Source organism: Molossus molossus, unplaced genomic scaffold (genome assembly GCF_014108415.1).
Source record: "Molossus molossus isolate mMolMol1 unplaced genomic scaffold, mMolMol1.p scaffold_m16_p_26, whole genome shotgun sequence".
In the NCBI taxonomy this organism is placed as follows: Eukaryota; Metazoa; Chordata; class Mammalia; order Chiroptera; family Molossidae; genus Molossus; species Molossus molossus.
Window position 1 is genome coordinate 2,722,855 of NW_023425362.1, and position 17,450 is coordinate 2,740,304.

General features: G+C 60.1%; 1 protein-coding gene across 1 annotated transcript in view; it reads left to right on the forward strand.

Annotated features, from left to right (window-relative positions):
- Positions 1–17,450, forward strand: part of CELSR1 (cadherin EGF LAG seven-pass G-type receptor 1) — a 129,405-nt gene that overhangs the window by 30,888 nt on the left and 81,067 nt on the right. The window contains exon 2 of the mRNA XM_036278239.1: positions 16,459–17,097. Coding sequence (XP_036134132.1) covers positions 16,459–17,097 — 639 coding nt within the window. The remainder of the gene's footprint in view (positions 1–16,458; positions 17,098–17,450) is intronic.

Here is a 17,450-nt window from a genome sequence, read left to right on the forward strand (position 1 = left end):
AGGGCACGTACCTCGGTTGCAGTTTGTCCCCGGCCCTGGTTGGGTCGTGTGGGTGGCAGCCACTATCGAGTCTCTCTCACATCAATGTTTGTCTCTCTCTCTTCCCCCCTCTCTCCCTCCCACTCTATCTGAAGATAACTGCAAAAATGTCTTTGGGTGAAGATAAAAAAAAAAGGTTCCTGCAGCGCACCCCATGTTTGGGGGTGGGTGGAGTTCGGGGCGTGTCCCTTTCTTGGTGCTGTGCAGGGACCGCCCTCAGGACAGAGGGGCACCTGTGCCCAGGCTTCCTGGGGTGAGGTGTGTGCCACTGGCTTCGAAGTGTGTTCACCTGTCTTCCCCAAGCTTGATGTGACCATTGTCTAAAGCGTCTGCCAGTCTGGCGGGCAAAACCTAGTCCGTGTGTAGTTTTCGCCTCTCTCTCTGATTCCTTGGGGGCGCAGCTTCTGTCGGGGTGTCTGCGGCCCTTGGTGGTTCGGCGGCGGCGGGCCAGTTCCTAAGCCGCCCTTCCTCCCTCGGTGCTTTCTGGGGTGGGGTTGAGCCCTCCTGACCCAGGATTGTAAGAGTGTCCCGTGCTTTGGTTTACTGTTTTCTGTAGCCTTATCTTCTCATCATGTAGGGCTCTTTACGTTCCTGAGTTAATTTGGGGGTAATGGTGTGAGAGAGAGGTTTCGTGTTCCCAGTGGTCTCAATACCTTTCATTTGCAGAATCCGTTCCTCTCTCCTCTCCCTCCCTCCTCTGCACTTTCGCTAAAAATCCGTGGAAAACATATCCGCAGGTGAGGATTAACCAAAACACAGAGAGGACTCCTGTTTCCTGTGCACCTTCTAACTGGCTCAGTCTGGCCAGCTGTTGAAAAGTAAGGAGTTTCTGTCTGGCGATTTTGCACCCAGCCAGCCACCTTCTCAAGCTCTTACTGTTATTATTATTTTATTGATTTTAGAAGGAGGAAGAGAGAAGGAGAGATAGAAACATTGATGAGAGAGAACATCGATGGGCCGCCTCCTGCACGCTCCCCACTGGGGATCGGGCCCACAACCTGGGCATGTGTCCTGACCGGGAATCCAACCGGCGACCTCTCGGTGCAGGCTCGATGCTCAACCACTGAGCCACACCGGCCAACTCAAGCTCTTATTAATTAAAATAGTGTCTCAGTTGATTTCTCCAGGAGAGTTGTCACATTAATTCCAAATAACGTGTTTCCTTCCTCTCTCTTTCCCCCCTTGTCGTATTTTGGGGCCCAGTGGTGTGTTTTCTAACCGCACCGGACCCGGCCCGGCTGTTGATTTGTTCACAAGCAGGATTCAGATCTGGGCTGACCCTGGACCCGAGACGTGTGGTAGGACCAGCTGTTGGTAGTGAATTAGCTCACTTTCGAGCAGCTTATGAAGATTTAAATGGTTCGTTCACCCGGCCAGTGTGTATTTACTTCCTGCTATTTGCCAGACTTTGCCTTGGGTGCCTGTAGCAACATTGTACTAGAGCTCTTAGCCAGTGCGGTAAGATTAGAAAAAAATAGGTAGAAACATAATGCTGCTGTTGTTGTAAATAATATACAAATAACACTGCTATTATTCACCGATGCAGTGGTTACAGACGAGGAAAGTCCAAAAGGACATTCAAATACAGGATTAAAATAACACGTGAGTTCAGCAAGGTTGTTGGCTACTTGGGTGATACACGAAACCAGATGTGTTTCTATGCACCAGCTTTAAATGGAGAGGAGATGGGATGTATTGTTCCTGATAGCATGAACAGGTCAAATAAGCAAAAATAAATGGAATAAGAATAGCATAAAACATTATTGTGAGAAATTCAGGAAGACCTAAATAAATGTGGGGATTAACCCTGTTCACGGATTAGAAGACTCAGTATTATAAAGAGGTCATTTCTCCCCAGATTGTTATATAGGTTCAATGTAAAACTAACCAAAACCCATAGTATTTTTAGGGGAAATTGAAAAAATGGACAAGCCGATTCTAATGTTTATATGTAAAAACATATACACTTGTATGTATAACGACATGTTAATTTACATGTAAGCTTTACACATAAACCAAATTGTATGTAAGTTTTATATGTCAATAAAATGGGCCAAGAAGAACCAAGGCACTCCTGAGGAAGGGCAAGGTGTGGGGCCCGGGTCTCTGGGTGCTAAGGCTGTTTCAAAGCCGTCGTAATGATCAGTCTTGCAGCCGCCCAGGGGTCTCCAGATAGGCCCAGAAAGCAGACTCCCCGTGCGTAACAATGTAACCAGTCAAGTATCGAGGAGCAAGGAATTCACTTACGCTCCCTGACAAACTGGGCCTGCCTTTTTCCCCTGAATACACTTCATTCTGAATATGCTCTTTGGAGCTGTCTTAGCGTTTGCTAACTTTCTTCTCCACTGGGTCTAATCTATCCTTGAACTCACCTAGAACTGGCAGGTCCCGGCCCCGGTGGCGAGGGTCTGATGGGGTGGTCATGGGCAGTGCTCAGATCACCTCTGCGCCCAAACAGGTGCTGGGGCCCTACAGACTTTCTCGGTAGCAGAGCCAGCTCCTCCCTCCCTGTGGGCAAGACAGCAGTGTGCACGGACCAGGGCGAGGGCTTCCGCGTGGTGGTGGCGCCCAGCTGGCTGGAGAGGATTTGGTTTAGTCTGTCTTCTTAGACACTTCCTGCCACCCAGCCCTAAGAAATTTTAAATGTAGTCCATGTTTGTTATGTCTGCCTTTTAATCTTACGTCCTAATACCACAAGCTGTTTCTAATCTGGAAGAATTTACACCAAGGGTGGCGTGGCACAGCTACCGCCTTTGAAAGCCAAGGGCCAGGTAAACGGAAGAGAGCGCAGAGGTCGTTTCTGTCCGCGGCTGGGCTAGGGCACAGAGACTGCTGGGGATTGAAACCAGACTGTGTTTCTGAGCGAAACGTGCCTCTGTTCTCCTGCTTCTTTTTTTTTTATCCTCACCCGAGGACATTTTTCCATTTTTTACTCAGATAGAGCAGGAAGGAGAGAGAGGAAGAGAGAGAAACATCGATGTGAAAGGGACACATCGAGTGGCCGCCACCCACACGACCCAACCAGGGCCGGGGACAAACTGCAGCCAAGGTACATGCCCTTAGCGGGAACCGAACCCGGGTCTCTGTGGACCGCAGGCTGACGCTCTAACCGCTGAGCCACACCGGCCAGGGCTCCTGCTTCTTTATATAAAGGATGTACAAACAGCCCGGCCGGTGTGGCTCAGTGGTTGAGCGTCGACCCATGCATCAAGAGGCCGCCGGTACGATTCCCGGTCAGGGCACATGCCCAGGTTGTGGGCCCGATCCCCAGTGAGGGGCATGCAGGAGGCGGACAATTGATGTTCTCTCTCGTCGATGTCTCTCTCCCTTCCTCTTTCCCTGAAAAAAAAAACCAAACAGAAAAAACAGAAAAGAAAAGAATGCACACACCTGTAGCTAAGACCACTGAGAGGCAGTGGACATGGTGGGCAGTGGCCTGGGGTGCCCAGTGCTCCCGGACAGACATGGGTTTGCATTTTGGCACATCATTAACCAGCTGAGTGACCCTCGGCAAGTCAGTTAACCTCCTGACCCTCTGGGGCTGCCCCGGCCTCTCCTAGACTGTGCCTGCCCCACCCTGGTGCCAGGGGGCCGCTCTCTGCACACCTGCGCTCCTCAGGGGCTGGCCGTGGAGCTGAGGACTCAGGCGACTAGAATCACGCCCCCTGGTCTGTGAAACAGGGAAAATGGAACCGACTTGGTAGGATCTTGAGGAGGGTGAGGGTGCGGGCCAGCTGGGTACGCGGTGGATGGGCTGGCACTGGGACTCGTCTGTGCCCGAGAATGGGCAGGCCAGCACATGCAGGTAGGTGTGTGGATCCTCGGTTGTCTTAAGAGTGAATCCACCTTCACCCCACAGCTGCGGCGTGCGTCCTGGAAGCGGCTGGAGGCCACCCTGCGTCTCCTCGGCTCCGTGCACTTCCCCACAGGTCATCTTTCCACGGGGTGTTCTGAGTGAGGTGATCATGGCCCCAGAGTGCAAGGAGAGTGAGTGTCTGACTCGTCCTTGCTCTGATATGAAACGTTTAGCCGAGAACAGGATCGCTTGGGCAGAGCTGTGGGTAGGGTTTCAGGAGCCCAGCTCTCCAAACCTCTCCAGGGGACCTGGGGAAATCTCTTCTCCTCTCTCGTCCCGTCAGACATAAACGAGGGTGCGGGGCCCTGTGAGTCTGAGGGGCTCTCGGCGGGCAGAGACCAGGACCCCGCACCTGCTCGTGGACTTGGATCGTCGATGGAACCGGCTCACGGGGCCGGCTCCCCACTGCTTTCCCACCGAGCAGGCCGGCAGCCCGGGTCCGGGTCTGCACTGCAGGCCTGGGAACCTCTGTTCTCGGAACCTGGAGACCGCAGAGGGCAGGGGACCGGGGAGAGGAACGCGCTCTGCCCCAGGCACTGGCCCTGTGGCCGCCGAGGCCTGACCCCGGGCCCTTCGCTGAGGTCGGGGGTCTGCAGAGGCCTGGGTGCCCGGAGCTCGGCCTCCTTCCTCCGCCATCGGCCAGCCTTTGGGGGTGGTGGGGATGGGATACGTTCGGTCTGACTCTGCCCCAGGCAGGCACCCCAGATAATTTCGGGCTGGTACGTTTAGTAGCGACAGCCGCAGGAGTTGGGGCGACAGCACTGTGTTGGTTGACAATTCCAAGCTAAGAAACAGCACTGAGTCCTCTCAAGACGGGCCGCAAACAGACGACTGTTCACTCCAGCCGAACCACGTGCCCGCTGGTGACTTTGAGGTCAGGCGTGTGACCAGCAGGAGGGGCCCTGGCCCTGGCGGGGCGTGGGCACCCCTGGGGATCCGAGCTGGTCTACCGCTTCCTGCCGCCGCGACCCCACATGCCCACCGCTGACCGAGTGCTGCCACAGGGCAAAGGGCTGCACTTGGACACGTCCCGCCGTGGGGCGGCCCCGGCCTCTCCTAGGCTGTGCCTGCCCCACCCTGGTGCCAGGGGGCTGCTCTCTGCACACCTGCGCTCCTCAGGGGCTGGCCGTGGAGCTGAGGACTCAGGCGACTAGAATCACGCCCCCTATATAGGCCCGCTGGGTCCGCACACGTGCACACACATGCAGGACACGTGTACACGCACTCACGGGATTCACTGGCAGCTCCGTGGGTGCCCCTCACACCGCGTTTCCTCCTTACTGCGCACGGTGGCTCGGCAGCCACGTCTTCCAGACACACCTGGTACTTCAGCCTCCTTGGACGTCCCCGGGTCCCCGCCGGCCACCACGCCCCTTGAGGCCGAGCACGGAGGATGTGGGCCTATGGTGTAGCTCTGCTCTGAGTGGAGGGAGGGCACCCACAGGTACCCTTGTAATAGGCACAGTGACGTGACAGGGCGGGTACCAGCCCTGAGCACGTGCTGACCACAGACCGTCATCCAGATGCTCTTCCCGCCCAAAGTGTCCGGTCCTCCTGCAGCTGCAGCTCAGGGCAGGCCTCTGCCCCACCTCCCATCAGCACCTGGGTGCCCTCCCCCACCTCCCATCAGCACCTGGGTGTCCCTCCCCCACCTCCCATCAGCACCCTGGGTGTCCCTCCCCCACCTCCCATCAGCACCTGGGTGTCCCTCCCCCACCTCCGATCAGCACCCTGGGTGCCTTCCCCCACCTCTCATCAGCACCTGGGTGTCCCTCCCCCACCTCCCATCAGCACCCTGGGTGCCTTCCCCCACCTCTCATCAGCACCTGGGTGTCCCTCCCCCACCTCCCATCAGCACCCTGGGTGCCCTCCCCCACCTCCCATCAGCACCTGGGTGCCCTCCCCCACCTCCCATCAGCACCCTGGGTTCCCTCCCCCACCTCCCATCAGCACCTGGGTGCCCTCCCCCACCTCCCATCAGCACCCTGGATGTCCCTCCCCCACACCTCCACTCACCCTGGGCATCCCCTCACGACACTTTTGCACTGTGATTGTGGCCCATCTGTCACCCCATTTTGCTGAGGACGCCTGGAGGGCAGGACTGTGGGTTTTCCTCTTGCGTCTGGGCCTGGCACACAGAGGGCTGTGCATATTTACTGAATTAATGAGTGATGACAACACTAATTAGCTTCTTCAAGTGTAGGTTGCAGATTTGGATCTTGAAAGGGTTTGTTGCACCCAATCATCTTTCATTGTAATGAACTGTAAATGTAGTCAGTGGTGGTACCTGAGCAAACGTACAGGCCTTTTCAGGACCCGTGGGGTACCTTGGAGGGAACTCCAATTTGTTACTTTTAAGTCATCTCTTAATCACTTAATAACAGGATATCTGATATTAGGTTAATCTCTTCCATCTGTGCAGACCGAGGCCGGACGCACCACAAGAGAACTTGGAGCAGGCATTCTCCTTTGGAAGCTCGGAAATGTGTGAGTGTGCACATGGGTGTGTGCATGAGTGTATTTATGTGTGTGTGTGCATGAGTGTGTGCATGTGCATGTCCATATGTGTGCATGAGAGTATTTGTGTGTGTGTGCGCATGAGTATGTGTGTGCATATGCCTGAGTGTGATTGTGCATGCCTGTGGGTGCATGTGTGTGCATGAGTGTATGCCTGTGCATGCCCATGCGTGTGCATGTATGTGCATGAGTGTGTGTATGTGTGTGAGTGCATGAGTGTGTGTATGTGCACGAGTGTGTGTGAGTACATGAGTGTGTGAGTATATGGGTGTGTCTGTGAGTGTGAGAGGCATTAGTGGAGGAAGGCGGGGCAGGCGGCCCTGGCCTTGCACACAGTAGGTGTTCAGTGGGGAGCCCTCCTGGGAGCCAGGTGGCCTGCAGGGTCTGCAGGGTGGGGAGTAGGGGAGCTGTAGGGAGACCCATTGCCTTCCGGGAGAGAAGATTCCCTGTGGACTGTGTCCTGGTGTGACTTTGGAAAGTACCTGAAACACTAAAGGCTTAAGGGCAGGAATAAATTGGGCCGTGAAGTCACTGGACTAAAACCCCACTGTGGTTCTCAAAAGCAGAACGTTGTTCTGTTTCTCCGTCAGCCTGCGGGTGGCCGATGACCGTTGCAGGTCCAGCCCACTCCCCAGACATGATGGCACTGCCCGAGCCTGGCGTGCGCTGGGTGCAGACCCAGATGGGCACGGAGTGGGGGCCGTGCCCACTGCCTCATGGGAGATGGGGCCTTTGCCCTCGGCAGTTTGGAGCTGCTCAGACCCGGTGTCACGAAAGGGAAGGTGTCAGCCAAGCAGGTGGTGTCTTCAGAGGCACTTCAATGACCCCTCCCGTCCAGCTCCCCTGACGGCGAGCCAGACAGACGCTGCCGCGTGGGCCTTGTCCCTTCCAAGGGCAGTGCTTAGCCTTCTCGGATCTTCTCGCTCGCTGACTCCGAATGGGCCTGCAGCTCACTAATTGCAGGGGAGGGAGGAAGGGGGCCGTTAACAAAGGCCGGGGAAGGACAAACGTGAGGATGGAGGGCTGGGCCCCTGCTGGAACAAACCGAGGTGGGACGGAGTTTTTGTCCCCCTCTGAATACTGATCGCTGAGCTCACCATTTGGATGTGGGGGGACAGAGGCTTGAAAGGAGCGGATTAAAGACTCCGCTACAGCCAAGCGTGTCGTAGGTGAAACACAGACGAGCGGAGGGTGCCGAAGCCCACAGTCCTCCCTTGGCTGTGATGTCCTCCTGCGCCCCGGGCCCTGGTTAATCATCTGAGTTTCCTTCCAATGCCATGCTGGCTCGGGCTCTTGAAATTCAGGATTGGAATTTTCTTAGCAAATGTTTAACCAGGAGAGAAAAAAAAAACACACTCTTCTTTTCTTTTCTCAGCACTTGCGACGTGAGTTGCGAATTAATAGACGTCTGGGCCAATATTTGATCTTTTCTCCAAAAGAGAATCATTTGCCGGCTCTTCACTCAGCTGGAGGGAGGGGGTCCCTGGAAGGTGGCGAAGATGATCGGTGGGTGGCTGTCCCCCGTGGATGGCGGGGCCAGGCCGGGGGCTGCCCCTCACCTGGCAGCGTGTGGGTGGGGTCGCTGGGAGGGCTCACTCCAGGATCTCCGATGGCCACCAGGACTCTTAGGGCAGTACCCTGGGCCCCACCAGGGTGGGCGCAGCCGTGTGTGGCCCAGGGTGCTTCTCAGTGTGTGAGGGCACCTGCTCCCCACCCCAGGGGAGTCCTGGGCTGCCCCTGGCACCTCAGACTTGGAAAGCTAACCCACCAAGGGGTCAGGAGCTCGACAGCGCCTCTCAGTGGTGTTTGCGTTTCAGAAGAGGAGTCAGTGAAGTGATTTTGGAAGGGACTTCAGGGCACCTGAGTGGAGAGACAGGGGGGTCAGGAGGGCGGCCTCTCTAGCCCCCATCAGATGCTTTGCCCTCTGTCCCTTGAGGAAGGCGAAGGCTGGAGCTGCCGCCGGGGGCAGAGCTGGGCGGGAGGGGAGGTGCCGCCCCCGCAGCTGATCCACCTGCCGCTCCTTCCCTCCCCGTTCTCTTGGGTATTTGGGCTGAAGGTCCTCAGGTCCCTACAGGCGTGTCAGGGGTCTGGGAGCCCACAGGTGTGGCCGAGGGTCCGGGCGCCCGCGAACGTTCTGGTTTTGTCTTGCTTCCAGCAGCCTGTGACCAGTTGTGTTTACTCAGCTGGAGGCAAAGGAAACAGTATCCGATGTCGCCTTTGTTGTTACACATTTGCTCTTAATAGGTACAAATTATTGGTATTAGAAATCCCTGCAGCTCCTTCTCCTCATTAAGCCTCCGCAGTTAATAATTATCTTCTCTCTGGAAAGCGTGTGTGAAGCAGCAAGTAGACGGGTGGAGGCAGCCAGGCCTCCCGGGGCCACTCAGGAAGACCTGCCCTGTGTCCCTGTGACTCCGAGCTGTGTGTCCTGGGCCCGGCCCCTGACCCTCTCTGGGCCCACGTCCCCGCCATGGGGGCGGCAGAATCTGCGCTGGCTGCTCACTGGGCCTGAGAGAGCATCGACGTGAGTTGTGGGCCCTCGCGGGCCTTGGAGGCCGGAGGTCCTGTCATCCTGGCTTAGCTGGTGAGGAAACCGAGGCCAGGTTCGGGGATGTGTCTCCAGTGCTTCCCGACAGTCAGAACTTCGGGGGCACGGCTGGCAAGCGGGGTCCAGGCCCAAGCAGGAGTCCAGCGTGGATGTCCGAGAGGTGGAAACTTCCAGGGTTAGACGAGCCCAGGCACCCAGGTGGCATGTGCAGAGTCCAGGGGAGGGAGAGACGGGACACCTGTGCGCTCACTGCACGGGACCCGGGACAAGGGTCAGGGCCCCCGGCCGCTGTGGGTGTTGGCGCGGCTGCGGCTGCAGAGGCCTGTGGGCTCTGAGCAGGGCCCGGCTCCGTGGCGGGTGGGGCTGGGATTTGTTGGAAATCCGTCTTCGCTGCTGCTCTCGCGCTGACGGCTGCGCCGTGACGTGTCCAAGGCTGGAGAACACGGGTCCCTCGGCAGGTGTGGGGTCACGCGGGCGTGTAGGGTGTCCTCCGCTGCGGAGGCAGGGCGCTCACTCGCCCACTGGCTCTTAGAGCCGATTGGCATGTGTGCTTTGCCTCTGGGAACCTGGCCCCAGTTCCCAGAAGGGCAGCAGGGCAGCCAGCAGCGGGCTGGGCAGGCTCCCTGCTGGGGAGGGAAGTGGGGCTGCCTGGCGCTCTGAGGCCCCGCGGCCCCCTGATCTCAGCCGCTCAGCTGGGGTCCCCACCCACAGCGCCAGGGAGGGCGTGAGGCCAGCGGCTGGATTCCTACGGCTTCTTCTCAGGACTTGAAGTGGAGGGAGACCGGGGACAGGTGTGGGTGTCACCCTGAAACAGGAGTCAGGAGACGACTCTCAGGGCGACCCCCGCGAAGCTGGAGGCGGTGTGTGCTCGCTGGCACGTGCCCCTCCGCCGGCGAGGTTTTCCCAGTGTCGCCCGTAGTGTGGACGAACCCGCCCCCGCTGGGCTCAGCACCACGGGAGCCAGAGGGTCCATCACGGCCCAGGTGGGAAGTGGCTTCCCCGAGGCTCTGCTCTCGGGGGGTTCGCCCCTCTGACCTCCGGCACCACTTGGATTTAGGAAAATCGTTCTTTAAATTTCTGTTAAAATCGTGGGGTTTTTCCCCCTCTCTTTTGAATAATCCCCTGCAAAATAAGGCCAATTAGTATTGCGGCAGTTCTTGCCCTGGCTCAGTGGTGGAGCGTCGACCCTGCACCAAGAGGTCGCCGGTTCGATTCCCGGTCAGGGCACATGCCCAGGTTGTGGGCCCGATGCCCAGTGGGGGGCGTGCAGGAGGCGGCCAGTCGAGGTTCTCTCTCACCAATGTCTCTGTCTCTCTCTCTAAAATCAATATAAAATAAAATAAAATAAAATTGGGGTGAAGCTTACATAATAAAAACCAGCCATTTCAGAGTGAAGACAGCACTTTCCCAGTGCTGTGCCAGAGGTCCAGCGTCACCCTGTCTAGCTCGGACGTTCCCGTCACCCGCGGAACCCACAGCCGTCAGCCCCCCCCCCCCCCCGGGCCGCCAGCAGGTGTCCCGGGTGCGTCGCAGCAGTGGGCTGACCCCGTGGGCGCTCGGTGTCTGCGCCTTTCACTCAGCGGGATGCTTTCGCGATTCGTCCACGTGGCAGCTGGACCGGCGCCGCCGCGGTCCTTTCTGGGGCTGAGTGACGCTCCGCGTGGAATTGCGAAGTCGCCGTCCCGGGACGCGGACACTGGTCATCCACACTGGTGTCACGACCAGGAGGAGAGGAGGGACTCGAGGTGCCCGCCTTTGGGCTGTCGTGACGGGTGCGGCCTGAGCTGTTGTGCAGGGGACTTTGTGTAGGGGATGGAGGGGGTCCCGGTTCTCTCCAGTCCTCCAGTCCCGCCCACCGGGAATCTGGGTCCTAGGTCAGTCCTGTGTGCGAGTTCTGAGGGACCAGCCCCAACACTCAGGGGACAGTCCTTTATCTCGGCCGGGCACTCTCTTCGAGCCCCGGCCCGTGACTGCCGTTGCGTGGGGTCAGGCAGGCCGCTTGCAGCTGTGAGGAAGCCTTCCTGTGGGCAGTGGGCTTGTTCTAGGTCAGCCTTCTAGAAGGTTCCATGGAGCAGACATGATGGGCTCGGCCAGGATTGGGAGGGGCCGTGAGTTCAGTGGGGCCGGGTCACAAAGACACACACGGCTGCAGGCAGGGTCCTGGGATGGGGTGGGGTGGGTGGGGCGCAAAGTCACTTAAGATGCGAGAAGAAGGGGCCAAGGCAGTGGGGTGATCACGTGGGAGTGCCCACAGTGGTGGGGGTCCGGGCTCGGGGCGCTGCAGGGGTGTGGGTGTCACCCTGAAACAGGAGTCAGGAGAATAGCACTAATGGGGGGCAGCAGAGGCGCGGGCCTGGGGGCTGGGAGCAGGCACCTGGGCGGGTGGGGTGCAGCTGGCTGCGGGCCTCAAGCGGAGGGGGGTGGGGAGTGAAGACCCTGCCCTGTGGCTGAGGGGGGTCAGAGGCAGAAACGACAGGGGGCGTGGCTTCCAGACAGGGGGAACCCAGGGCCTTGGAGTCCGGAGGGAGCTCTCCCCACTGCCCAGCCGAGGTCACAGCGCACATGGGGCCCTCTTCACCCCAGGCCCAGGCAGAGCTGTGCCCGCCTTTGGATTTTTTAGAGAGAAGAAGGGAGAGAAACATCGATGTGAGAGAGAAACATCGATGTGAGAGAGAAACATCGATTGGCCGCCTCCTGCACGCCTCCCACTGGGGGGATCCAGCCTGCAACCCGGGCACGTGCCCTGACCAGGAATTGACCGGGACCCCGCAGTTCGCTGAGCCCCATGGCGGGGCTGTGCTCGCCTCTTGAGCGCCTGGTAAGCCGACTGCGGGGGAACAAAGCGTTGGCGCCAGTTCAAGTGTCGTCCAGGTGTCTGTCAACACCCGGCGCCTCCTCCATGACGGGCTGGGCAAGCGGACCTTCACTGGCCGGGGTCCCGCGGGCCTGACGCTGGCCCTGGCCTCCTCTGGCCCCTGACCGCCAGTGGGCAGGGCGCTCGGATCCCAAGCCACAGTTCTAGGCTCAGCTTTTGTTGTCCACAAACGAGAGAAACTGGACACCCCGCTGTCTGCCCTCAGTCTGGCCTCGGACAACAAACCCCACTTCAAAATCCACGTCCAAGTTCCCAGTGTGAGGCCTGGGGAGGGGGCAGGGCAGGGGACAGGAGGCAGTCTTTGTCACAAACCTGCTGGACAGCGAACTTCGCCCTGTGGGTGAGGCTGTGCCTACCAGGCCCTGCAGGGCGTTGGCAGTGGAAGCCGGGGGCCTCCCTCCGGGGTGCGTGGGGTGGGTGACAGACTGGTGACCAGTGGCCCTGCCCCCTCTGGCACTGCGGCTCCAGCCGTCGATGGCCCAGCCTTGCTGTGTCATCCCTGGGGCCCTGGGTGTTTAGAAACCAGTCTGTCCTCCTCCATGTCCTTGATGGGTCCCCTCCAGGCCGGGACCATGGTCCTCTGAGCCCCGTGGCCACGGTCAGTGGGGCTCGAGCCAGTCGGTTCGGGTCGGCCACTGGCTGCCCTTGTGACCTCAGCCGGGCTCCTGGGCCAGCCTCTCTGTGCCTCGGTGCCCTCGTCTGTGGGGGCCTGCAGTGGTTCCGTCGCGGGCTGTGAGGACCGCAGGGGCTGGACCAGGAAGGACGTTCGTGCAGAGCGGTGGTGGGAACCCGTCCACGCACAGGCCCAGCTTACAGCATGAGGACGTTCCTCCTGTGTCCCCCCCGCCAAACCCCGGGAGGCCGGCAGCATTGCTGGACCCCCGCCCGCCCCACATTCCCGTCTGTCCAGCTCACGTCCCCCCGGAACCTCAGGGTGCGGTGCTGTTCGGAGGGAGCACCTGTGCGGGTGTGATCAAGGTGCGCTTTGAGATGAGGGCCCCTGGGTGCAGGTGGGCCCTGGCCAGTGACTGGTGTTCTTTTAAGAGAGAGGGATTTGGGCACAGACAGCAGGTGGAGGCCGCGTGACGAGGTGGCAGAGGTGAGAGGGATGTGCCACAAGCCAAGGACACCGAGGACCACCAGCAGCCACCATGCGCTGGGGAGTGGGGCCCGAGCCTGCAGGTGGAGCCCCCGTGCTGACACCTTGGTCTCGGACCCCTGGCCTGTAGGCTGACAGGATCGGTGTTTAAGCCCAGTCGGTGGTGCTGTGTCCCGGCAGCCCCGGGAACCGGCACACCCTCCTGTTGACCACTGACTGGCCAGCTTGCAGGAGGATGTTCCTCTCCACTTGGGTGACAAGCTCCATCCCGCCTCGGAGACCCCCTCCTGCAGCCCCCTCCACGGTTGTCCTGGCACTTCGTCTTGTAAATGTGTCCCCTGTGCCCTGTCCCCTGTCTCCATCCCCTGTCCCCGTTCTCATCCCCTGTCCCTTGTCCCTGTTCCCGGTCCCCTGTCTCTGTTCCTGTCCCCATCCCCCATCCCCATCCCCTGTCCCTGTCCCCGTCCCTCATCCCCTGTTCCTATCCCCCATCCTTGTCTCCCATCCCCTGTCTCCCGTCCCCTGTTCCTATCCCCCATCCCTGTCCCTGTCCCCTGGGGCCCCTGGCTCCATGCGTGGCCTCTGCCGCTGGTGTTTCAGGGCTGGGCCCTCCCCAAGGACATGGTTGTGGACAGTGGTTGTCTGCTCACCGGAGCCCCGCCCCTTCCCCAGGTGCAGCTGCAGAAAGCGCCTTCTGTGTCCCACAGCTGCGCCCTTGGCCATCTGTCCTGTCTTTCCTGCTGTGACGCGGAGACAGCTAGATGGCTCAGACACCAGCCTGGGTCCCAGGTACAAAGCGAATTCCTTGTCTCCCCGGAGCGGGGCGTCCAGGACGGCCCACGGTCTTGAAGTTAGTGGCGAGATGGACAGTTGGGCCGCTGGTGTCCTTCTGCAGCACGTTTGCGGGGTTCGTGCTGAACCCTCTCTTCCGGTCGGGTTGTTTGGCCTGAGTGAAGCTGCCTGTCCCCCAGCGTAGCTGGGGTTCCTGGGTGTCCCACGTGCTGTGCCCCCCTAGCTGCCTCTGGAGGTCCGAGCACCGGAGCCCCCACCCCACCCGGTGGGCGAGGGTAGCCCGGAGCACCAGGACTGGCTGAGCTTTGAGCTTAAAATCAGCATCTTTTTTTTTTTTTTTTAATCCTCACCCGAGGATATTTTTCCATTTATCCTCAGATAGAGTGGGAGGGAGGGAGAGACAGAGAGAGAAACGTTGATGTGAGAGGGACACATCGACTGGTTGCCTCCCGCACGACCCGACCAGGGCTGGGGACTGAACCGCAACCAAGGTACGTGCCCTTGGCTGGAATTGAACCCGTGACTCACTGGTCCGTGGGCTGACGCTCTAACCGCTGAGCCAAACCGGCCAGGGCAAAAGCAGCATCTTTTAAAATCCTTCGTGGCATGGGCCAGAACACATCCACGTGTGGTTTCAGGTTAAAGGGATGTTTCGTAACAACGGCCACCAGGAAGCAGACCGCCGATACCCTGCCGTGTTATAAGGGCCTCTGCACAGGAAGAAAGAGAGAGAGACACCCACGAGAAATGGCTTACGTGGGAACGGGGGTGCCTGATGTTCTTTGTGCAGATGTCAAGCTTGGGGTGCGAGAGAAGCCCCTGGAGACCTCATTCTCACCTGCCGCCCCGCCCCTGCCTCCCGCTCCCGCCTCCCCTTTCACGAATGTTTACCCCGCAGCCCCGAGTGCCAGGAACTGTTCTAGATGAGATGAGTTCAGCAGGAACGAGACCTACAGGTTCCCAGTCCTCATGGACCCACGGGGCGGGGGAGGCGGGTATGGACAGATGAGAGAAGAGGCAGGCCGCTCCTGTTCGGAGTTAGAGTGGGGTGTGGCAGAGCAGGAAGGGGCGCGCCGAGGGCCCCTGTGATGAGGGACCTTCAGCTGGGACCTGGGAGCCGTGGGAACAGCCACTGGCCGACAAGGAGGGAGTGATCCTGGCAGAAAACAAGGCGTGCAAAGGCCCTGGGGCAGGAGGAGGGAGCTGGGTGACATGGAGGTGTCACGACCAGGAGGAGAGGGGAGGATGGCAGGGGAGGGTGACGGGGCAGACCTGTAGGACCATGAGGGGGGTAAGCTGCACGGGTCCGATGCTGGGTGCCATTGGGGACCACGAGGGACGACCGCGGGGCTGCTGCGTGAGGACCACGGGGGAGAGGAACCGAGGCAGTTGCTGGTCCAGCTCACACTCGGGGGAAGGGACTACATGCTCCCTCTGTGGGGGGAGGACCCTCGGTGGGGGAAGGGTCCCTGCCACCTGTGCTGTGCTATTTCCTGTGTCCTCATTGCTCCCGGGGTCACCCCCGGGCCTTTGCACGGGAGCCGCACACTTTCTGCTCTGTTTGTGCTGCAGACAGAGCAGCTCTCGCCTTGTGGGTTTGATGCAGCCTCAGAGCCCCTCCCCACAGCGAGGTCACACAGACTGCGGGCCATCGGGTCATTGTGAGGACGAGGTGAGACAGAGATGTGCTTGGTGCCTGACCCGGAAGGCGCCTGACCCGGGGGGCACTTGGCCCGGGGGGCACCTGACCCGGGAGACACCTGGCCCGGGGGGCGCCTGGCCCGGGGGGCACCTGACCCAGGGGGCGCCTGGCCCAGAATGATGGTGTGGGGTAGGAGCGGGCTTGTGTTCTCAGGAGTGTGTCCCTGTGTCTCACCTGTTGAGTGGACGATGCCACTGTTCTCGGACTCTGTCGGCGCCTCGGTGGGCTGTGACGGTCACATAGCACCGAGAGTGTTGTGACTTCAGAGTGGCTCCACTTCTCCATTGTCTACAGGGGGCTTTCTCCCGTGGAAACCGGGGGCAGAGGCAGGGAGCCACGCCATGGGGAGCGGAAGGGCATGGACAGGCTGTGGGGACACTGAGTTCAGGCAGAATCGGAGGGTGTGGCTCAGCCAGGTTTTTTCGGGCCCCTTGGCACGTTCGAGATGGGCCTGGGAGGCGGGTGAAGGTCCGCTGGGCAGGGGTGGCCGTGCCTGTCAGGGTGCCGGGAAGGATGATGGGGCTGCCCTGTCACCTGGGGAGCCCCCGTGGCCAGCCCTTGGACAGCTCCTCCGATCCTGGGCGCAGAACCGATGACATGCTCAACTCTATACCAGAACACCCTGCCCTGTTCTCTGGAAGCTCTGGGTACCCCGTTCCGTGGCCGGTTCGCCTGCGGTGGCCGAGGCGTCCCCGTGTGCGTCATTCTAAAGCGGCGCTGCTGAGAGCCTCCACTGCAGTGGGACGGGCGGGACCGGGTGGGGTCTCCTGGCGGCTGGAGCAGGTGCTGAGGCGTAAAACCGGGCTCGGTGTCCCCGCGTGTGAGGTGGGGGTGTGGGCAGCGAGGGGCTGGATCACGGGGGTCATGGGATGTCCTGCTGAGCGGTTTGGGGTGCAGTGGGTCCGAGTGAGACGGGTGCAATGGGAGCTGTGCTTTCGGAAGCCGGGTGTGGAGGGAGCGGAAGGGGGTCGTGGGTGGGACCGGGACCCTCACGGACAGGCGAGTGACCCCGCCCCCTTGTTTCCGGCAGACGGCCTCCACAGCGTCGTGGCGCTGTGCACCCTGAGGGTCACCATCATCACCGACGACATGCTGACCAACAGCATCACCGTGCGCCTGGAGAACATGTCGCAGGAGAAGTTCCTGTCCCCCCTGCTGTCCCTCTTCGTGGAAGGGGTGGCCACGGTGCTGTCCACCACCAAGGACGACGTCTTCGTCTTCAACATCCAGAACGACACGGACGTGAGCGCCAACATCCTGAACGTGACCTTCTCCGCCCTGCTCCCCGGCGGCGTCCGCGACAAGTTCTTCCCCTCGGAGGACCTGCAGGAGCAGATCTACCTGAACCGCACGCTGCTGACCGCCGTGTCCACGCAGCGCGTGCTGCCCTTCGACGACAACATCTGCCTGCGGGAGCCCTGCGAGAACTACATGAAGTGCGTGTCCGTGCTGCGGTTCGACTCCTCCGCGCCCTTCATCAGCTCCACCACCGTGCTCTTCCGGCCCATCCACCCCATCAACGGGCTGCGCTGCCGCTGCCCCCCGGGCTTCACCGGCGACTACTGCGAGACCGAGATCGACCTGTGCTACTCCAGCCCCTGCGGCGCCCACGGCCGCTGCCGCAGCCGCGAGGGCGGCTACACCTGCGAGTGTCCGGAGGACTTCACGGGTAGGTGTGCGTCCCGCCGGCCCGGGGGTACGCGGTGGGCGGTCGGGCACCTCCGCTCTGCCCGGGTTCCCAGCTCACACGTCCCAGGGCTTCCGGGCGTTTCCTGTGTCCACCTGCCTCCTGGGGAAACGGACAGACGCTGGGCCCTGTGAACCTTCATTTTTCTTTGCTTGTTTTTACTGACTTTAGAGAGAGAGGAAGGGAGACAGAGAGAGAGAGAGAAACATCGATGAGTTCGGTTTGGTTCAGCGGTTGGAGCGTCAGCCTGCGGACCAGAGAGTCCTGGGTGCGGTTTCCGCTCGGGGCGCGTACCAAAACAAAAAGAAAAAAAAGGAAAAGGAAACATCGACGAC